Source organism: Rhinopithecus bieti, unplaced genomic scaffold (genome assembly GCF_001698545.2).
Source record: "Rhinopithecus bieti isolate Rb0 unplaced genomic scaffold, ASM169854v2 scaffold_12086, whole genome shotgun sequence".
NCBI lineage: Eukaryota > Metazoa > Chordata > Mammalia > Primates > Cercopithecidae > Rhinopithecus > Rhinopithecus bieti.
Genome location: NW_016807466.1, coordinates 2481907 through 2505589, shown reverse-complemented (window position 1 = coordinate 2505589; position 23683 = coordinate 2481907). Strand labels below are relative to the sequence as shown.

The 23683-nt window shown below is 41.5% G+C and overlaps 1 protein-coding gene across 5 annotated transcripts in view; it reads left to right on the top strand.

Moving 5' to 3' along the window:
- EFCAB11 (EF-hand calcium binding domain 11) overlaps window positions 1–23683 on the top strand; it is a 177806-nt gene that overhangs the window by 74017 nt on the left and 80106 nt on the right. The window contains exon 6 of one of the 5 annotated variants that reach the window (XM_017882289.1): window positions 20961–21629. The exons of the other annotated variants lie outside the window; for them this stretch is intronic. Within the exon in view, the coding sequence (XP_017737778.1) occupies window positions 20961–21075 (115 nt within the window). The 3' untranslated portion in view covers window positions 21076–21629. Of the gene's footprint in view, window positions 1–20960; window positions 21630–23683 lie in introns of those variants that run through there. 5 annotated transcript variants of the gene reach the window in all.

The following is a 23683-nucleotide window of genomic DNA, read 5'->3' as shown; positions in this document are numbered from 1 at the left end:
TATCCTTTTGTTTTAAAGGTCTTCTTTAACTTTTCTTACTGTGTTGTAGTTTTAATGTAAAAGTTTTACGCATGTTTTGTCAGATGATTCTGAGATATTTGGTTTTTATGTAGTTATATAGATTTTTAAATTTTATTTTCTACTTATTTAGATATACAATTGATTTTTATATGCTGGTCTTACACCAGCAGCATGACTGAATGTCTTAGTCTAGTCCGTCTGTTATAACAGAATACCATAGACTGGACGGCTTAAACAACAGAAATTTGTTTTCTCACAGTTCTTAAGACTGGGAAGTCTGCAGTCAGGTGCCAGCATGGTCTGGTTCTGGTGAAGAGGCTCCTCCTGGCTTGCAGATGGCTGCCTTCCTGGCTGTGTGCTTCTGGTTCCTTTCCTGGACATGTGCATGGACTAGGGGATCTCTTGCTCTTCTTATAAGGGCACTAATCCCTTACGATGGCCCCATTCTCATGACCTAATTACTTCCCAGAGACACCACCTCCAAATACTGTCACATTGTGGTTGAGGGATTCGACGCAGAATTGAGAGCAGGAGTGGGCACACACATTCGGTACATAATACTAAGTTAACTTATTAATTCTAATACTTTGTCTTAGTAATTGTGATAGTATATGTTTTGTATTTTATTGGCATGCAATCATGTCATCTTCAAATAATAGTAGTTTTATTTCTTCTTTTCCGATTCTTATGGCATTGATTTCTTTTTCTTCTCTTACTACATCAGCTAGGGTCTCCCACATAGTCATAAATAAAAGTTATACACGCAGGTATCCTGTTTCTTCCCCATCTTTGTGGGGGGAGGGGAAAACTTTAGTATTTCACGTCAACTATGGAATATGCAATAGGTTTTTGTGTTTTGTTATGTTTTAGGGGATAAATAACCTTTATTAGATTAAGGGAGCTCCTGCTTTGCTAAGAAATTTTATCATGAATAGATACTGACTTTTATTAAATGCTTTTCTGCTCATGTTGCCATGATCATATTTTCTCCTTTACCCTGTTAATGTGATGATGATATGCAGTAGACTAATAGTAAAAATAGAACTATTGTACCATTAGTAAATGTGAGGCTTAGAGGACATACAATTGTATAATTTTTTTTGTTAGGGGCATTTAAAAATTATTGTTTTCTTATTTTTCAGAGACAGAGTCTCCCTCTGTTGCCCAGGTTGGAGTGCAGTGGTGAAATCATGACTCACTGTAGCCTCAAACTCCTAGGCTCAAGCAATCTTCCCACCTCAGCCTCTGGAGTAGCTGGGACTATGGGCGTGTGCTACTATACCCAGCTAATTTTTTGAAACTTTTTAAGAGATGAGGTCCCAGGCTGGTCTTGAACTCCTGGCCTCAAACTGTCCCCCATCTCCGTCTCCTGAGTAGCTGGATTGCAGATGCAAGCCACTGTACCTGACTATATATGGACATTATTTGTAGTAGATTCCACAATGCTGTTCAATTTGTCTATATCTAACAGGTACTTGGGAAGAATAATTAAATGAACAGAGGAGAGTGGTTTAGAAGTGACGGGTGACTTGGCATTTGTGTCCAAATAAAAAGTAAATGTACATTTGGCCCTCCATATCAGCAAGTTCCATATCTGTGGATTCAACCTACTGAGGACAGAAAATATTTTTTTTTAAGTTGCATCTACACTGAACATATACAGACTTTTTTTCTTTGTATTATTTCCTAAACAATATGGTATAACAACAGTTTACATGCCATTTACAATGTATTAGGCATTGTGAGTAGTCTAGAGATGATTCAAAGTATACAAGAGGATATGCTTAGGTTATATACAAATACTACAGTATTATATAGTAAAGATTTAAGCATCTATGAATTTCAATATTCATGGGAGGTCCTGGAACCAATCCTTCATAGATACCAAGGGATGACTATATTTATGTATTCAGTCACCTTTTGACAAAGTTTAATAGCAGTGTTTCTTTTGTGAGTCTGAACAAATTTTCAAGAAACTACAAAACATTCCTCTAATATCAGTTTCTTTTCTTCTAAGATGTACTAGAATATTATTATGTTAAGGTGACTATCTTAGTCCATTTGTGTTGCTTTAAAGGAATACCTGAAGCTGGATAATTTATCATGTAAAAGGTTATTTGACTAAAAATTCTGATGGCTGGAAAGTTCAGGATTGGGTGTTTTGCATCTGGTAAGGCCTCAGACTTCTTCCACTCGTGGTGGAAGGCACGGGGAGCCGGCATATGCAGAGATCACATGTCAAGAGAGGAAGCAAAAGAAAGAGTGGGGAGGCGCCAGGCTCTTCTTAACGACCAGCTCTGGTGGGAACTAATAGAGTAACAACTCAGTCACCCCCAAGAGAGAACATTCATCTGTTCATGAGGGTTCCACCCCTAGGACCCAAACACCTCCCGCTAGGCCTCACCGTTAACACTGGGAATCAAATTTCAGCCTGAGGTTTGAGAGGACAAACATCCAAACCATAGCGGTAGCTGTAGGACTTTTTACCTCTGCCTTCTTTAAATTGTGTATTATATGTATCTGAGCCACAGACTGAGAGGTGGGTCGAACATTCACCCAGGCTTTTCTTGTTCCTAAGAACAGTGAAAATTCAAAGAAGGTACACTCTGTCGGAAATTGGTATTTCCCACCATTGCTTATATAAATCTTAAACAGCCTTACTTTCAGGTGAGTAGATGAGTGAATGGATAGAGAGAGAAAAAGAGAGAGAGTGAGAGAAGTCCTGGAAACTTGCTGTAGGTTTTTCACCCGGATGAAATGAAACATCACAGATGGTTTCTCACAGATGATCTCTTTGGCTTCCTTTCATGGGGCTTTCTCCCAGGGCAGTGCATTCTTTGTCAGTGGTGGGGAAAGAGTCAAAGTCACTATATCAAAATGATCAGTATTCTATAACATATTTGAATTTAGACCATCTCAACATATGCCCCACATACATTTCCCATTGTGCTTCACCCTTAACAGAAACAAATAAGACAAGGTAGTATTTGAACCTCTCAATGAAGAGTTTATAATGCATCGAATAAAGGCTTCATAGATACCAGTGTTTTATTTGTCCCTCTTGGCACCCAGGAAGTTTTTCAGCACTCAGGCAATGCATGTTAGGTCAGAAATGTGCCTTTCTTTTGTAAAGTAGAAAAAAGGTGCTTGAAAGGGGAAGTGGGATTAGAAAACCAGATCGCTCCACACAGGTGCTCTTGAGCAAGCTAGTTTTTGTAAGAATTATAAATAGAAGTCGAAGTTCTGGTAATTGATTATAGTAATGCTCTCATGCTTATGTAACCCTAGGCATCCATGCTCCTGTGTTTAATGCTACTGATCTTAGTTGTAGACCGAGGTTTGAAATTATTTTTGTTCAAGTGCATGCACATATTCAGCTTCATACCTTTAATGAAGGAAAATTTAAGACAAGTAAAATTTAGAACAGATTTTGTACAGTTGGTAGTAGAATTAAAAAATACTTTAGTTCCAGGCCAGGTGCAGTGGCTCATGCTTGTAATCCCAGCACTTTGGGAGGCCGAGGTGGGGAGATCACCTGAGGTCAGGACCAACCTGGCCAGCATGGTGAAACCCCGCCTCTACTAAAAATACAAAACTTAGCCGGGCATCTTGGTGCATATCTGTAATCCCACGTTCTCGGGAGGCTGAGGCAGGAGAATTGCTTGAACCTGGCAGGCAGAGTTTGCAGTGAGCCAAGATCACGCCACTGCACTCCAGCCTGGGTGACAAAGAAAAAACAGAGTGTGTGTATATATATATTCCAAGTCATAAAGTAGACCAAACATATAAGTAGCTTTGAAAATAGTTTAGATAAAACTTTTTATTGATGGGTAGAGAGTGGATTGTGGAGAAACTGAGATTTTTGTATATCTCTAAATATTGGGGTTGATGAAGAGCTTAGTTATTCAGCCTTTCACTTCTTCTTTTAACAAGGATTTATTGAGGCACCTGTTATTTGCTTACACTGAGCTAGGCAGTGGGGATATGGTGTGAAGTAGACAGTTTTGTTCTGTAACATTAAATGGCAAAACAGTAACAAGTAAACTAAACCAGTGATAACCATATAATCACCATTGTTCTAAATGCAAAATAAATAAATAGGGTAATAAGAATACAGAGTAGTTGGGACAGTCCTTTAGGGCACCTGTGGAGACCACAGGAGACGGTGACATGTATGTTTGTGATTTCTGTGGTACCACCCATCAGTGGAGCTGATGGACCATGGTTCTGACTTCTGTCCTTTCCCCATTTTATAGATGGGGAAGATGAGATGCAGAAGCACAGTAACTTTCCGTGTGCATGTAGGCATCTGTGTAAGTGGTTAAGTAAGAATTCAAACCCAGGTGGTCTGACTCCAGAGCTTGTATTTTTAACCACTATGCTATACTGTCCCACAAGTAATACTAGTTTCATTTTAGTGAAATAAGATAGATAAGTACCAAGCAGGTTAACCCCAAAGCCTGCTCTTAACAGCTACACTAACTGCCTCTCAAGAAGTCATAGAGCTTATAGACTGACACAGCCAGTGTGTTTTTATCATTTTTTTTTCTGTGAAGTAATTAGTAATTTTTTTTCCGTTTTATTTAGATTTCATTATTTTTCAACTAATTGTAAACCACCTTCAAAAGAAAAGAAAAACGGAAGTGAAGGATCTGAGTTTAGGATCAATTTGAAATATTCTGCCGGGCGCGGTGGCTCAAGCCTGTAATCCCAGCACTTTGGGAGGCTGAGACGGGTGGATCATGAGGTCAGGAGATCGAGACCATCCTGGCTAACACGGTGAAACCCCGTCTCTACTAAAAAATACAAAAAACTAGCCGGGCGAGGTGGCGAGCGCCTGTAGTCCCAGCTACTCGGGAGGCTGAGGCAGGAGAATGGCTTAAACCCGGGAGGCAGAGCTTGCAGTGAGCTGAGATCCGGCCACTGCACTCCAGCCCGGGCGACAGAGCTTGACTCCATCTCAAAAAAAAAAAAAAAAGAAATATTCTTAAGGCTCTTTTAATGTAGTAACTTGAGCATCTTCATCTGCCTATGCAGTCCAGTATTCAGGAGAATGCAGTTCTTCTTAGTCAGTTTGAGCTGCTATAATAAAACTTCATAGACTGGGTGGCTTATAAACAACAGAGTTTTATTTCTCACACTGCTGGAGGCTGGGAAGTCCAAGATCAGGTCACTGGCAAAATCAGTGTCTAGTTAGGGCCTGTTACCTGGTTCGTAGAATGGTGCCTTACATGGTAGAAAGGAGCAGGGGAGTGCTCTGGGGCCCCTTGGTCACCAGTCCCATTCACGAAGGCTCTTCCCCATGACTTACTCTTATGAAGTCCCCACCTCCTAGTGCCATCACATTGGTGATTAGGTTTCAACATATGAATTTTAGGGAGACACAAATGTTCAGAACATAGTAGAGTCATACGGTAAATACTAAGAAAGGTATACTCACAACATTTAGACTAAATGGAAACTGAAAAACTATTAGTAGGCCAAATCTTAAAAGAGAATATACTAATGCTAACATGTGTACCCATACATATATCTGGCATTTCTGATAGAACAGGTTTGTTCTGGAGAGTTTGTACATAATGAATTTTGCTAAAAGTTTTCTGTAACATCCCTGTGTTGTAATAGGGGAAGAAGCATCACTTTTCTCTTTTTATAATTAGAAAATGCAGGTTTATAAGGTTAGAGTAAGTCAAGCTGAATATTGGGTAATCTTGAATCATAAACCCTTCTACACCCTCCGTAAAATTATTGTCTCCATGAAAATAATAGGAAGAAGAGTCTATATGAGCCCAGCAGTGCAAATTAGCCTACAAATTAACTTGGTTTGGCAAAAGTAAAGTGTGCTCTTAGTCTTCTTCAAAAATACTTATTCAGACATATGTAAAAGAAAATTATGATATATGTTTGTAGGTAATTGAAGTATTTGAGGTTTTTTTTGTTTGTTTGTTCTTTGTTTTTTTGGGGGGCGGGGTGGCATGTTTATGTTTTTTTGTGTAGCTTACCATAGCCAGATGAATTAAATGCATTGTAACTCATTGAAAAATAGAACAAATTTAAATTGAAGAAGGAATGTGGTTTTATAGGATTATAGCATAGTTACTATTATCACTAACATAAAGAAGTGGTGTCAGGAAGAGAACAATAACATCTGCTATGATACTGAAAGGAACGAACATCTGGAATAGCAAAAGTGATAAAAGGAAAATAATGCAAAATGACCTAAATTTCATAAAAGATATCTTTCCCATGTCTTTAAATACAAAAGAAGGAAGTAAGATCGAGTACACTAAAAAGAAAAATAGTCATATGATGTAAGAGTTTGTCCACCAGAGCTTAACAAAAACAGCGGAGAACAGAAAAAAATTGGGCTAAATATTGAATACAACAGCTGTTTAGCGATGATCAGAGGACAGGGAGTGGGGGCATGTCTTGGCAAAAGAAAGGTCAAAAGGGGCAGGAAGTACATTTTGGGTTAATTCGAACAAAGTGAAGTAATAGAAGAAAAGAATACCAGGTAGACAATGTTTTAAGATAATGAAGTGTATAGCCTAATGTGACGCACATTGCTTAGCAACAAGCAATTTAAAAAAAGAATGAAAAAGGAACTGTGGAAAAGAAGAAAGAGACATGTGTCTTGTAAAGCAATCAGATACAAGATGAAAATGAGAAGAGCCAAGAAAGAAAGTGAATTTAGACCTCAAAGAAGTTTGAGATAAGTGACCCACATTTGTTATTGTCTCTTAAGTCAGTTTTTTAAAAAAGTTAGATACTGAATTATAATAATCATTAAAATAACTGCCCAAAGTAGAGATATTGATTGCTATGTGAAATGTACTCCATATTCTTTATATATAAAACTGTGAAGATATATTTAGACATTCATATAATTTAATATTTTGAGAAAATATATTTTAATACAGTGTGATAAAACAAATCTATAAAAATGATTTAAATGTGATTTAGAAGGGCATTTGGAGATGATTTTCATCTTTTATTTTCTTGTTTTAGATATGGATTGTTGCTTTATACAACTCTAATACTTCGTTGTAAATATTTAAGTAGTGGGTAGCATCTGACCTGTTTGTAAAGTTCAGAAGTACCTTTATATAAATAATAGCTTCTAAAGGCCAGTAGACGCATTTAAAAATAAGCAAGTAAATTAATTCATCCCATACCTGGCAGTTAAAATAGAATGCATTTCCATTATTTGGCTTTAGATTTGACCTTGTACAAACTGAAAGCAATACAAACCCCACATACCACAACTACCACAGGGGTCATCTAATGAAAGGATTGTTGTCACAAAACATTGCTCAGATCATCTTTTAGTATGTCCCACCTGCAAGCTAGAATTTTTCTCCTAGTCATCTGTCTTTTGAAATCATAGAATCTCAAGCCTTGTTTTTTCCCCATCCATTTGAGAAAATGACCAGCGTTCTGTAGCATTGGAAAGAAGGTACAGGTTTAATAACAAACATGAAAACAATTGAACAGAAGTGGTAATAATCAGGCTTTTATTATTGAGTTTTGGTACTTACATATCATTACTCATGATGAAGCTTCACAGTGCTTCTGCCAGTCAGAGTTCTTACTGCTCAGTGTTTTGAGGTTGAGAGTGGTAAACTGAAGTGTGCATTGGCTCTCAGAATAGTTATCCAATGTCCTAATATATGAAGGGGTGCCTTTTGAGATACTCTTGATTTCTATTTAGGATTTACCCATTGCTAAAGCTGAATGCTTTTAATTAAAACGGTAGATCCAAACAACTGCCAAACCCTTTCATGGAGTAAAATACCATATTTTAGTAAATCTGAGACACCATTGATTCTAGGGGCACCATCATATTATGTACCACTACTGACAGGAAAAAAGTGGTAAAGGCAGAAAAAGTTCTGCCTGTTAAACTGTGACACACTGCTAAGATACCAACAATTGCAAGATGCTTTGCAAATTTATACATTTTAAATTGTGGAAAATGGTGTTAGAGAAGCAATGAAATAAGATCATGTGCACCTTCGCTACTTTGTTCTGAATTCTCTTTAGATTTCTTATACCTAATACTAATCCTGTCCAGTGTATTCTGTCTTTTTAGAACCTCTTCTTGGCCTCATTACCCAATTTCACTGCATGTAACCTTGACTTCACTCAAAAATACTTTTGGTTGGCCGGGTGCGGTGGTTCATACCTGTAATCCCAGCACTTTGGGAGGCCGAGGCAGGTGGATCACAAAGTCAGGAGTTCAAGACCAGCCTGACCAACATGGTGAAACCCCGTCTCTACTAAAAATACAAAATTTAGCCAGATGTGGTGGCACGTGCCTATAATCCCAGCTACTCAGGAGGCTGAGGCAGGAGAATCGCTTGAACCTGGGAGGCGGAGGTTGCAGTGAGCTGAGATTGCGCCACTGCACTCCAGCCTGGGCGACAGATCGAGACTCTGTCTCAAAAAATAATGATAATGATAATAATAATAATAATAATACTTTTGGTCATCTACTCTCAGAGCAGATAGTACTCTGACTATCTCAGTCAAACATCCCTCTGTGACCTATCCTAGCCTTACGAGAGGATGTAGACATCAATTGTGGATAGTCCATGGGCTCATTCTTGCCTTGTAAGCAGGATGTAGGCATCAGTTCATGAAGACCTGGTTCTACAGCCATTATAGAGCTTCCCCATTCAGTGTTGGCTGGACTTCTACCCAGTGCCTGGCATTGCGCAGGTGCTCTAGGTTACAACACTGAACAAGACATGTCCTGCAGGCAAGGAACTTGCAGTCTGGTGGGAAAGTAGATGCATAAACGGGGATTGGAATTCACTTAACTTTAGCTGTGACAGGCAGGGCTGCCAAGAGGTAAAGTTTCTCTTCACCTCTTCCTTGATTTACTATCCCCCCTCTTTTTTTCCCGTGACCCCCAACTTAACCCTTCATAATGTCAAACGAATGTAATCTGCCTTACATTGCACAGAAGCCTATCAAGAATTCTCTACAAATGGACTATCTGAACCCATGCGCATGTTGTTTTGTTTCTTACTTTTTTAAAAACACATCTCACATACATAATCGTGCATATTTTGAATAGAAATTGCCCCAGTCCTAATCAGCTACCCAAATGGGAGTAGGAATAACTCATTATAATGATGATGTTTGACCCTGTCTTAGAGATAGCATGTCCAAGAGGCCCAGCACCTTCTGACTTTTGGATATGACCTAAATACAGCCTCATCTGTTTAATGGAACCATCTTCTCCTCCTCCTCTTTTTCTCCCTCCTCCTCGACCACCACCACCACGGATGCTAGTAATAGAACCCATTCTGGGCCCTGCCTTCTCTCTAGCTGTATCTCAGCCAAGCTTCTGGGAAAAGTAGTCTACTTGTTGTTTTCATTTCCCCGTAGTCTCTACTTCTGAACTCAGTACAGTGTGGCTGTCACTTCTACCAGCTCCACTGAAATAATTTTGCCGTGCTCACCAACAATCTCCCTGTTGCCAAATGTAACCTTCACCCTTCAGTCTTTGAACCCTTTTCAACATTCAAACTAATGACCTTCTTGAGATGCCCTTTTCCACTGGCATCTGACACTGCTGTCTCCTGGGTTGGGTCTGACCTTTAATAGCCAATCCTTCCACTTTCCCTTGGTGAATGGCACTCTGTCTGCATGCCCTTTCCAATTTTCTCTTCCTTACCAGTATACTTTCTCTGGGAGATTTCACTCACAGGCTCCACTCCCACATGGAGGGCTCCCAGTTCCATTCACTTAGCTCAGCCTGGTTTTCTCAGTGTCTCACCCCCATCTTCAACTCCTACTGAACCTCTTTCTCTGGGTATCCCCACTGACCCCTCAAACTCCACATATTCTAAACAGATTATATTACCTTTAACCTGCTGATCCTTCTTTTTTGTGTAACTCTTCTTGGTTCATGATGTCACTGTTTACCCAGTTACCCATATCAGGAACCTCTAAATCAACCTCTTTTCTTGACCACTTATAACCAGCTGGTCACCAAATACTGTCTCATCTACAACCCAGACCTGCCTCCATTTTTTTCCACCTCAACATTCTTGACCAATGCTATCTTAGTTGGCCGAAACAAAGTACCTCAACTGTGTGGCTATATGGTTTAGCTGTGTCCCCACTCAAATCTCATCTTGAATTGTAGGTCCAGAATCCACATGTGTCATGGGAGGGACCCGGTGAGAGGTAATTGAATCATGGGGGTGGATTTTTCCAGTGCTGTTCTCGCGATAGTGAATAAGTCTCATGAGATCTGATGGTCTTTATGAAAGGGCAGTTCCCCTGCATAGCAGTTCTTAGTTGGTGGAGTAATTTGTCTGTTTAATTCTGATAATGAATGAGACTCTGGCATGCTAACTAGTTACATGACCCACAAGCAGTCAGCATTCCCCAACTTCTTAGAGGGACAAGTGGCATTCAGCCACCTGAGATTGAGCAATAACAGGTCTGTGATGCCCTTAGATATCCAGGGCTGCACGTGTGCTACACTGACTGGTGGCATTTTGCCCCTGTCCCAGAGATCTGTGGAACTTTGAACTTGAGAGAGATGATTTCGGGTATCTGGCGGAAGAAATTTCTAAGCAGCAAAGCATTCAAGAGGTGACTTGAGTACTTTTAAAAGCATTCCGTTTTATTCATTCACAAAGGTACGGTTTGGAATTGGAACTTTTATTTAAAAGGGAAGCAGAGCTTAAAAATTTGGAAATTTGCAGCCTGACAATGCAATAGAAAAGAACAACTCATTTTCTGGGGAGAAATGCATGCTGATTGCAGAAATTTGCATAAATAACAAGGAGCCAAATGTTAATCACCAAGGCGATGGGGAAAATGTTTTCCAGCATGTCAGAGACCTTTATGCCAGCCCCTCCCATACAGGCCCAGAGGGCTACGAGGAAAAAATGGTTTTGTGGGCTGGGCCCAGGACCTTGCTGCTTTGTGCAGTCTCAGGATTTGGTGCCCTGCATCCCAGCCATGGCCAAAAAGGGGCCAATATACTTCTCAAACCATTGCTTCAGAGGGTGTAAGCCCCAAGCATTGGAGGCTTACATGTGGTGTTGGGCCTATGGGTACACAGAAGTCAAGAATCAAGGTTTGGGAACCTCCACCTCGATTTCAGAGGATGTATGGAAATGCCTGGATGTCCAGGCACAGGTGTGCTGCAAGGGTGGAGCCCTCATGGAGAACCTTTGCTAGGGCAATGCAGAAGGGAAATGTGGGGTTGGAGCCTCCACGCAGAGTCTCCACTGGGACTAGTGGAGCTGTGAGAAAAGGGCCACCATCCTCCAGACCCCAGAATGGTAGACCCATTAACAGCTTGGATTATGTACCTGGAAAAGCCACAAACACTCAATGCCAGCCTGTGAAAGCCACCAGGAGGGGAGCTATACCCTCCAAAACCACAGGGCCGAGCTTCCCAAGGCTGTAGGAACTCATCTCTTGCATCAGCGTGTCCTGGATGTGAGACATGGAGTCAAAGGAGATCATTTTGGAGTTTTAAGATTTGGCTGCCCCACTGATTTAGGAGCTGCATGGGGCCTGTAGCCCCTTTGTTTTGGCCAATTTCTCCCATTTGGAATGAGTGTATTTATCCGATGCCTGTACCCCCATTATATCTAGGAAGTAACTAACTTGCTTTTGATTTTACAGGCTCCTAGGCTGAAGGGACTTGCCTTGTCTCAGATGAGACTTTGGACTGTGGACTTTTGAGTTAACGATGAAATTGGTTAAGACTTTGGGGGACTGTTGGGAAGGCATGTTTGGTTTTGAAATGTAAGGACATGAGATTTGGGAGGGGCCAGGGGCAGAATGATATGGTTTGGCTGTGTCCCTACCCAAATCTCATCTTGAATTGAACTCCTGTAATCCTCTCATATCATGGGAGTGACCCAGTGGGAGGTAACTGAATTATGGGAGTGGGTTTTTCCCATGCTGCTCTCGTGTTAGTGAATGAGTCTCACGAGATCTGATGATTTTATAAACAGGAGTTCTCCTGCACAAGTTCTCTTGCCTGCTGCCATGTAAGATGTGCCTTGCTCCTCCTTCACCTTCCACCATGATTATGAGACCTCCCCAGCCATGTGGAACTGTGAGTCAATTAAACCTCTTTTATAAAATACCCAGTCTCGGGTACGTCTTTGTGTGTGACATACTAATCCTAGTGTGCAAACAGACTAATACAGTGGCTGAAACAACAGAAATTAATTTTCTTACAGTTCTGGAGGATAGAAATCTGAGAAAGCAACAGGGTTGGTCCCTTCTGAGCTCTTTCTCTTTGGCTTGCAGATGGCTACCTTTTCTCTGTGTCTTCACATATTCTTCCCTGTGTGTGTGTGTCTATCTGTCTCCTGGTCTCTTCTTATAAGGATACAGTCAGATTAGGGCCCACCTGCATGACTTCACTTAAATGTAATCACCTCTTTAACAACCCTATCTCTAATTACAGTCTCCTTCTGAAGTGCTGGGTGGTTAGGACTTCAGCGTATGAGTTTTCGGGGGACACAATTCAGCCCATACTACCTGCCTTCATTTTCTTAGGAGCTTATTGTTTACTCTCCCACTTTGTTTCCATACCTCCAGTATCATCTGCATTCTGACATATCTTCCATATTACCATCAGAGAGGTTATTCTGAATTCAAAGAGGAGCATGGTACTCTCCCTGCTTAAAGCCTCGGGTCAGTGGAGGCCTACCCAGACCCCTGCACAAGGCACTCTTTCCTACTTGCACTGTACCCCAGCCATGAGGAAGTATTTCAGCTTCCTCTAAAGGCTTAGACCCGTACCTCTGTGCCTTTGCGCGTGTGGCTTTCTGGGTCTGGTAGGTTCTTAACCCTCCCTCCCTTTATCTTATCAACTGTGAATTGTTTAAGACCCAGTGTAGACTGCCAGAAGGAAACATGGCAAATAGCAATAGAACAAATGGAGAGAAACTGTTGAATTAATATATGAGAAGGCATCTTTTTCATAAGAACACAAAGGAAAAGAATATGGTAATGTAAATTAGGCTCTTACAGACTTTTGTCATGCTGTGGAGCCCCTGAAGTTTTCTTAAAGGGATGGATGATAAAATTTACATTTTCCTTTTCATCAATTACTTAGCCATCAGTTCAGGGTCCATCTCACCATATGTAATCACTGCCTGGCCTTCCCAAATCGGAGCCCTGTCATAGGGCTGCAGTGGGATCCGGAGAATCCACTCTCAGCAGTCTCTGTCCTTTAACCCTAGACACAGGAACAATGCAGCTCTTCCCCACCTTTTCTGAAAAATGAGTACAAATTGCAAGAAATGCAGCACAGATTGTACGATGTCAGTACATTAGCAGTGACATGGGAAATCTGATGGAGTCAGGGGGAAAAGGTGTAAATTGCAGGATAATATCAAGGGGAGGTCAGTATGTTAGTAATGCAGGGAATATGATGGACTTAAAGAAAAGGTATAAATTACTGGGTAATAGAAAGGAGAGGTCAGTACATTAGTAATATGGGAAAACTGGCAGATTTGGGAGGAAAAGGTGCAAATTGTAGGATAATGTAAAGCAGGGGCATCACTGTAACGATGAGCTTACCTCATGCCAGGAGACTGGCTGGCCATACAGACTCTGGCTACAACTTTCAGTATTTTTCTAGTTCTGTCTCAGTGCAGATCTTTAAGTCTTTTACAATCATTAGTTAAATTAAGAGCTCTTTAAGCATCCTTAAGTCATTAAATTTCAAGTTCATATTACAGAGAAAAAGTATTGTCTCTGCTCAAAAGAAAAAAAAAAAGTCAGAAAGATTCCCTCAAAACTTCTGAATGCCTGAACCTATCAACCTCATATGTGCCAACTAATAAACACCCATCTTTTAAAGAATCCTTTGCTGCACACAGACACACATTCCTCCAAGAGGCTCTGTAAATATGACTGATGTTTCTGTGTTCAAGACAAAATTAAAGCAGTCATATAATAAAATATTTTTAAATAAATTGTTTATTGACGTATAACATATGATGGGAACCTATTCTGCACAGGCCTCTCTCATTTCCACATGGTTTATGAGTGAGGCACTCGCTGCCCTTTTTTCCAGAATATCTTTTTTTATAGAGAACAGCCTTCAGAGACAGAGAGTGTCTCCTTCTGGAGCAACAGAAAGGCTTGCTTAATGACCATTTAAAAAGATCCTGGGCTGGGCGCTGTGGTTTACACCTGAAATCCCAGCACTTTGGGAGGCCCCGGTGAGCGGACCACCTGAGGTCAGGAGTTCAAGACCAGCCTGGCCAACATGGCGAAACCCTGTCTCTAGTAAAAATACAAAAAAATTAGCTGGGCATGGTGGCGTGTGCCTGTAATTCCAGCTACTCAGGAGGCTGAGGCAGGAGAATCGCTTGAATCCGGGAGGCAAAGTTTACAGTGAGCCAAGATGGCGCCATTGCACTCCAGCCTGGGCAACAGAGGGACAGTCTCAAAAAAATTTTTTTTTAATTCCTGGTTGCTTAAACTCAAGGTTCTTCTTCTGTGATGCGGCCACTTGCACATGCAGGCATCCCTCTGGGCCCAGCTGCATCAGCCCAGAAAATTTGGGGCAGGGACTGACTCAAACATGCCGATGCTCTTGCTGCTTGCTGTGCCAAGAGTAATAAAGTCCTTCATTTCTGACCCAGTAGTCCTGGGTCTTCTGCCAGCATCTGTGAGCCTGTGGCATGTGGCAGCTTGCAAGGAGGCTACATCTTCAGATCCTTCACAGTTTTTAATAGTTTATTCAACAAGAATGGGATGCTGCCAGAGGCATGGCTTTCTGGAAGAGGAGTAAGGAAATCATGATCCTTAATAGGACTTGAGGGAAGTTTATGGGGGTTAGTAGCACATGTATTGATGGAATCGTATGGTCAGCCAGGCAGTCATGGTCTGCTTCTTTTCTTGTTTATAAAGAGGAGCTGGGGAAGGACTTGCAGTGGATTCACGCTAACTGCCTAGAAAGCGTGCGGGTTGTTGCTACCTCTCCTCCAGGCAGGAAGACTTCCTCACCAATGAGATGGTCAGCCCCAGGTCCTCCCGTTGAAACAACTGTGCAGAGATTCATCCTGGGTTGGCAGAAGGCTCTACCCTCTTTTAGACAACAGTTATACAGACAGACGCCTATATTGAGTGAGAATGTAGGGAAATTTATGATTTCCATAGGCAGAAACCAGAGAATCATTAGAAGTTTGTCTTGGGAGATGGGTGGTGGAGCACGTAATACTTGTTAGGGAAGCATGGTGACAGCTGAGCCATCTCAGCCCAGTCCCTCCTGCACTCTGTCTGCCAACTTCAGACCCACGTGGAGATAAAGGTCTCAAAGACTTTTGCAGGGTTAAACCAAACTGAAAAATAGACATTTCAAGATCCATATTTGGAAGAAAAATATTTTGAAAAGCAAGAGAATGAGAAATGAAAAGTTCAGGAAAGTACTTAAGAAGATGTGGCACAGGGCTCAGATCAAGAAGGAACACAGTGGTAGCTATGGTCTTTTTTTTTTTTTTTTTTGAGATAGAGTCTCCCTCTATTGCCCATACTGCAGTGCAGTGGTGCGATCTCAGCTCACTGCAGCCTGCACCTCCTGGGTTCAAGCAATTCTCCTGCCTCAGCCTCCCCAGTAGCTGGACTACAGGCACCTGCCACCATGCCTGACTAATTTTTGTTGTTGTTGTATTTTTAGTAGAGATGGGGTTTTACCATATTGGCCAGGCTGGTCTTAAACTCCTGACCTTATGATCCGCCTACCTCGGCCTCCCAAAGTGCTGGGATTATAGGCATGAGCCTCCGCTCCCAGCCAGCTATGATAATCTTGTTAGTTTTCTAGTTCTGACATTGGGGGTGAGTTCACAAGTTTTGCTTTTATTAAGCTTCATAATATACCTATTAGTTACATATGTTCTTTTGTATGTATTAATTATTACATAATTTTTGTGATCAGCTTAGGGACATTTATAATTGGAATTATTGAATTGCTATGAGTCATATAACATCTGTTGGATTCTTATATGGCTTTAGTAGAGTAGAGGATAGTGACTTCCTGTAAAAGCCCTGTAATATCAAACAAGAATTCTGACAGGAAAATGGTGTATCTACCTACCTTCCTGGGAGAAATACTGGAGATGTTCAAGGTTTTACCTTTCTTAGATGGTAGATAGATCATTAAATTATTGCAGACTAAGTGCTCTGGTATTTTCCTAATCTAAGATTAATTTAAAATTATTTTAACTTAATGTCTAATTCAAGATACAGTTAATTTTCATCAATTCTGAAAACAGATGCTAAACACCTATGTTTATAATGCTGAGGGGGCGTTACCTGGGAATTTGAGACATTTGGGAATATCTTCTGTGTACTCCAGCAACTTCACTGTTCATGAGGAATGAAGAAGCCACCGTATTTCCTTTTGTAATTCTGTCTTCCATCTGGTCAGGAGAAAGGAGGATTCTGCAAGCCTTTCTCAGGTGGCAAAACTCTAAGGAGAATCCTGTGCTTTTTGTGTCCCCTGAGAATGACTGCAGCTCCTTGCTGATGGCTTAGCCCAAAACAAGGCCTGTGGGAACTCACCAGACCTTATCACACTTGGGAAGAGAGCTTGATATGTGGTCTAATTGTTGTTGGGAGTTAGGACACTAGATTATTTGTGAGGTCTCTTAGGATGCTATCGTCATAAATAATACTCTCTAAAGGTTTTTACCACCTACTGTAAACCAAATGCTTTCTGTGCTTTTTTACTCTTCACTGCAACCCAAGGTAGTCATTGTCACCATCCCCGTCTTGTGCTGAGGAAGCAGGGCCTAGAAAGAAGCGAAGTCACGTTTTGGCCTCTTTGCCAGAATGCACACTCGGTCCTATGGATTCTGTAGCTCATGCTTTTAACAGTGGCAGATCTTTGTCATTTAATCCTTTAATTCTGGTAACATTACATGAGTGTGTAGAATTTTTTTTTTTAACCTCATGGAAGTGAGAATGTCTTACAGTTGTGATCAGACATTATGTAATAAGGACAAGTGGGTCAAGCTCTGTGACCTCCAGGCAGGAGCCCCCAATACATTAGAGCTTGCTGAGATCTGGTTACCCCTTTTTAAAATGAATACCATGCCACTACTTTTCAGCAAAACTGTATCATTGATAGTGAGGTGGTTAATATTTTCTAATAAGCTAGATTTAACATTTTTAAAGTATGAAGGGGAGGGACCAAGTATATTAGAGATATTTTATTTTGTTTTGTGTTTTGAGACAGGGTCTCACTCTCACCCAGGCTGGACTGCACTGGTGTGAACATGCATCACTGCAGCCTCAAACTTCTCAGCTCAAGTGATCTTCCTGCTTCAGCCTCCCAAAAACACAGTCGTGTACTCAGGCTGGTCTCAAACTCCTAGGCTCAAGTGATCCTCCTCAGCCTCCCAAAGTGTTGGAATTACAGACGTGAGTTATATTTCTTTAACATGCTAGAATGAGACCTAGTGTGCGCCTATTTGTTTCTGTAAGAAAGCAGGTTTGCATAGTATCTTGGTGTCTGTTATGCTCACGAAGGGTATGTCATTTTCCTTCTGATTTATAATTGGTCCCTATGAGGGAAGTCACAGCACTTTATGTGAAATGGGCTTCAAAAGTAGAATATGAAGTGTCTTTATCCTTAGTTTGCTATTTTGTCTTTATTCAGCTACAGAAAATGTGAATACGTTAATCTGGCATACAGAGCACTTAAAACAAGGAACCACAGTGTAAAGGTGGCCAGAGCTGGCCTCCTCTAGGTACGGAAGGCTGGCCACATCCCTGAAGACAGGTATTCACTCTGTGCTCCAGAGACCTGGGACCCCCAGTTGCATTCTTTTCAGGAGAAGCATTTTACAGTTTCTGTGCTTAACTCTACGGAGTATTTTATCTTGGTGTATTCTTGTAAATGCTGTAGTTTGATGGAATTTCATACAAAATTGACATATCTTTCCTTTTAATAGAAATGTTTTGTATCTTTATAAACTCTTTCTGAGGACCGCATAGTCCTGTATGTAATAGTGGTTTAAATATACATAATTTGAAGTACAAACCACTCCAACTTACAAGCCATATCATAGCAAGAGAAACCTTTATTTTAGATTAGTCCTGCTGGTCTTGCCAGTCTCTCTTCAGGAACCATATTCACTTGACTTGATGATGAGATTGCACACTGTTTATCAGTTAAACAGGTGTTTATTGCACGCCTATTATGGGCTGAGTTCAGGGTTTTCCCCTGTGGAAGAGACAAAGGAAGTACAGCCCCCAATTAAGAATGGATTGGTTTCCGAATGATTGGGAAGCTGAATCTGGAACCTGGAATGTAGCGTCCAACAATGTAATGAATGGCACTTAATATTCCAGGTTCACCCATGAGGCATCATTAATCCCTAGTGTGGTTCATCCATACCCTGATGTCCAAGGCTCCTGTTAGGATTGAGATACAAAAGAAAAGCAGGGGGAACTTTCTTCTGCCTTTCTGGGTGCTAAGGTCACTCCTTCTTCAGTGCCTTCCTGCCACAGGGGTTCCCAGTGTCCTCCACAGTCACCAGCTGCCTCCTCCCTGTTTCCCCAACCCAGCAAAACTCGCGTTTCCTCAGCGTAGCAGATCTCAGTTAGACGTTAGTACAGAAGTATTTTGATTTAACTAATTCATACTAACATATACATAACTGATAACTTCCTTAATCTTTGCAGAGGCATTTGCATTATTAAAACAACATACTTCTTAAATGCGTATTAAGTCAAGCAAGGGTAGATTATTTAGCACATAGGATAAAGTGAAATAAAAGATTAAGGCCATGCAAAGTTGTGTTGGGGCTGCAGGGTCACCCTGGAGACAGAACAGCCCTAATTGGAGCTTGTTCCCTGGGGCTAGCTCTCCAAAGCCCACCCTGCTTCTCATCACTTCTTTCCTTATACTGTTTCTAAATTTCTGGATTTTGGAAAAGGCCACGCATTAACATGGTGATGGCACCAGCAGAAGCTCCATTGGTTGAGGTGAGGTTTAGGGAGGACCAGGGATTGGCTGAGGTCATCCATGACTGGCTTTAGGTTTGGGTTACCTATACACCAGATGGTAATAAACGTAGGGACCGCCTATATAAGGCAGGGTCGCTGACTAAAGAACAAGACAAAGGTATAGTACCAGTAGTGACCAGAAATCATGGAATCGTTCAGCAATTCAGGTCCTATTTGCCGGTGGTGAAGCAGGAGACCTGGTTTCTGGCTTCATACTCACTTTATAATCTAGTCAGGAAAATAGACCTTGTGTAAATAATTATACTAAAAACACGATCAGGCCAGGCTCGGTGGCTCACTCCTGTAATCCCAACACTTTGGGAGGCCAAGACAGATCCCTTGAGGTCAAGAGTTCGAGACCAGCCTGGCCAATATGGTGAAACCCTGTCTCCACTAAAAATACAAAAATTAGCTGGGTTTGGTGGCAGGCATCTGTAATCCCAGCTACTCAGGAGACTGAGGTTGGAATGGGCCAAGATTGTGCCACTGCACTCCAGCCTGGGCAACAGAGTGAGACTCTATCTCAAAAAAATAAAATAAAATAAAGATAAATAAAACATTTTTAAAAATGAGATAATGACACATTTCTCTACCTGCTATTGTAGAAAACCAAAGAACATCATGAATGATTATAGCCCGGGGTCTGATTGAGCTGGAGCGGGGGTGGCTTCTCTGAGGGAGACACGTTTCAGCCTGGACAAGGAGATTAAGGCTGGGTCAGCCAAGCGACAAGGGTGTGGGCCCAGAGCTTAGGAGAGCATTGTAGGCAAGATGCATGGTGTGCAAGACGCTGGGGAGGAAACACTCTCGATGCCTCTGAGAAGTTGCTGGTGAATCTTAAGAGGGAGAACCTGCAGGTGCTGGAGGGGAGCCTTGGAGAGGGCAGAAGGCAGCTTTGTCCCACAGGCCTCACAGGCCACGTTGTGGGGGTGGAACCTGAAAGGCATGGGGTCTGACTTTAGGAATTTAAAGCAGGGGAGCAACAGGTTCTACTGTGTGGCCCTGACCATGCGTGTAATTGGGGCTTGGAGAAGGGAGTCTATTACTGGTGAGGGCAGTTCGGATCTGAAGGGAGCAGAAGGGGCTGCTGCCATACAGTGTCATTTAGGGTGCCCAGAAGGGCCCCTGCCCAAAAATGCCTTTCCAACCATCCCTGACGTTGTCTAAAATCCTATCATTGAACTTCATCTCCTTTAAAACACAAGTCCTCTGACAGCCAAGCAGGATCAGACAAAATTGCAGCATAATATTTAAAAATTTTGTCAGGCCAGGCACGGTGACTCATGCCTGTAATCCCGGCAGTTTGGAAGGCCGAGGCGGGGGGATCGCTTGAGCTCAGGAGTTTTAGACCAACCTGGGCAATATAGCAAAACCCTATCTCAGGCCGGGCATTGTGGCTCACACCTGTAATCCCAACACTTCGGGAGACTGAGACAGGCAGATCACTTGAGGTCAAGAGTTCGAGACCAGCCTGGACAATGTGGTGAAACCCCATCTCTATTTTAAAAAAATACAAAATTAGCCAGGCATGGTGATGGGCACCTGTAATCCCATCTGCTTGGGAGTCTGAAGCAGGAGAATCATGTGAACCTGGAAGGTGGAGGCTGCACTGTGCCGAGATCGCGCCACTGTACTCCAGGCTGGGTGACAGAGTGAGACTCCATCTCAAAAAAAATAAAAATAAAAATAAGCCAGACATGGTGGCATGTCCCAGCTGGTCCCTGTAGTCCCAGCTACTCTGGAGACCGAGGTGGGAGGATCACTTGAGCCCGGGAGGTTGAGGCTATAGTGAGCCGTGATTGTTCCACTGCACTCCAGCCTGGGCATTGGACCCTATCTCAAAAATAAAAATAAATGTTTTTTAGACCTCCAGCCATCCTTTTCAAATAAAGTGTCTCTCTCTCTCTCTCTCCCTATAGCATCTCTTCCCTCTTCAGATGCCCAGGACTCATATGTCAGTCTCTAAATCAACACCTGATTTCAAGAGAGGCTCTGTCGGATACGACTTATATGAACTTTATGATGCAATTTTGAATCAGTCTGTTGCCTTTTCCCAGGATATAAAGTGTGGCTGATTGTAACTCCAGCTGCTTTATGTGATAAAAGGAATTTGTTGACTCTCACAACAGAACCACGCAGAAGTGAGATTGCCTTTGGTGCAATTTGATCCGGCCCCTGGCCTCAGGTCTCTGGTGTTCTTTCAGCCTTGCCCTTGCCCCGTGTCGGTGATGATCCTGACCGACTCCTCCCAAGGATGCAGCACTGACTGCAGCGGCTCCCGGTCTCACACCTGTAACCTCACCAACCTGAGCTGAAAGTGCTGCTGTACTCAGGACGGTCACAAGCCCTTGGCTTCTCTCTAAGGTTGTAGGACACCCCTGAGCCAATTATTAGGTCCAGGAGTATCTAATAATCTGAGAACTAGTCACTGAGGGCATCCTGCTGATTGGCGGAGTATAACCTCTGGAACTGTGAGTGGGATCCTTCCCTCCCAAATCACAGGGACCCTGGAGACCAAGAATGGGCACAAGCTCTAGGGAAGCACCGAACAACACTGGCAGCTTAGGGATATTTGTATTTTAAGTCTTATGTCTGTTAGTTTAATATTAAAGAAATGTAGCTGGACACTGTGATTCATCCCTGTAATCCCAGCACTTTGGGAGTCCAAGGCAGGTAGATCACTTGAGGCCAGGGGTTCGAGACCAGTCTGGGCAGCATGGAAAAACCCTGTCTCTACAGACAAACAAACAAACAAAAAATTATCTGGGCATGTTGACGTGTACCTGTAGTCCCAGCTACTATTTGGGAGGCTGAGGTGGAAGGATCAGTTGAGCCCAGGAGGTCAAAGCTGCGGTGAACCATAATTGCACCACTGTACTCCACTGTACTCTGTGTAACAGAGTGAGACCCCATCTGAAAAAAAAAGGAAGGAAACAAAAGGAAAGGAAAAAGGAAAGAAAAGGGAAAGAGAAAGAAACATGGGCATCAGCAAATAGATGGGAGAGGAATTGTTTTTAGGGTAGACCATCGGGCCATCCAACAGTTCCTGAAACTTGTGCTTCCTGTACTAGCCTTGGCCATGACACTCATTCATATAATCACTAATTTGTTAGTATGGCTCGGTTATGCAATTGTTTTTGCCTCTGACATACTCCTGTGTTAAAGGGAGTACATCTGATCTTGGGTCTGGGACATTTAAAATAGGCTAAGTGTGTGGATGTTGGGGGTGGAATTCCATAAAGATGTAGATCCTGTTTGTTTAGGACAATTATGCACTATTTAGAGCTAGTTATTTAAAAATTAAGTAGTGTTCCTCATTGATTATATTAGAATAATTTTATAAATAAGCTTGAGAAAAGTGGAAGAAGATACAAATAAGGGTTATTAGTTACAGAAAAGTTCGATGATCTTTTGTTTGCTATCTTAGCTTAAAGAGTTTTAAAATTCAGAATAAATGAATTTTCAGTTTTAAAATATTGGAATGGTTTTTTTAGTTTGTATTTGACGAAGTAGTTAGTACAGGCTGTGTTGAATTCTTCAGAAATACTTCAAAATCAGGCAAAATGTGTAGCATTGCCAATTTTTCATCCTAGGTCCTTTTTTTCTCAACCAACTGTATTCATTAATATTCACAGATGTATGAACATAAAATGAGCATATGCTCAACAAATATTTATCATGTTCAGGGTGCATCCCCATTGCTGGGGATATGGAGAAGTTCATTCACTGCCTAGTGCCAGCAGGCAAACCAACAATGAGTTTAGAAAAGGGGGAACAGTTGCTGGGGTGAGAGGAGAAAGCCTGCAGAGGATGGGAGAGGCTCACATGTTGGCAAGGAAGGGGAGAACATCCCAGGTGGTCAAACAAGTTTGCTTTTGCAATTGAATTTCATTCTATTTTTCTTAAAATTATAGAGCCTGTTGCTTAATTCCAAGATTTTCTTTATTGTGTAATATTTCCTGTAGAATTGTTAGGAGTTGGTCATATAGATCACTTCAGACCACTTGTGTATTATCCAAAGTTTCTGTAATGATTTCCTGTTATTCTTTCAGAATTGTTTTATCATGATACAATGTAATTCTAAATGTCTTTTATAATGTTGAAAGTATTGCCAAAAACAATTAGAATATTAGATTATAATTAAAGTATTAGGAAAGTATCAGTAATTATACATCTTAAGAAATATTGGGACAATTTCTTATTTAGCTAAACAGCTAAAAGTTGTTTCATCACTATCAAGCTTGTCCACCCGCGGCTCTGGTGACCAGGACAGCCTTGAGTGCAGCCCAACACAAATTTGTAAGGTTTCTTAAAACATTATGAGATTTTTTTGGCGATTTTTTCAAGCACCGTTAGTGCTGGTGTATTGTTAGTGTTAGTGTATTTTCTGTGTAGTCCAAGACAATTCTTCTAGTGTGACGAGGGAAAACAAAAGATTGTACACCGCCGATCTATAGTCATTATTTTGCAGCATCTTAATATGTTCAGAACTATTACTCTCTATTGTCTTTTAGCTTGACCCATTCAGACATGAGAATTTCAGAAAACTGAATCTGACTGTCATCAAGTTGGCAGAGTTCTTAGCTGGCTTTCTTTAACACTGAGTTGTTGGATTATTCTTAGTTTAATAAATTTAGGATTA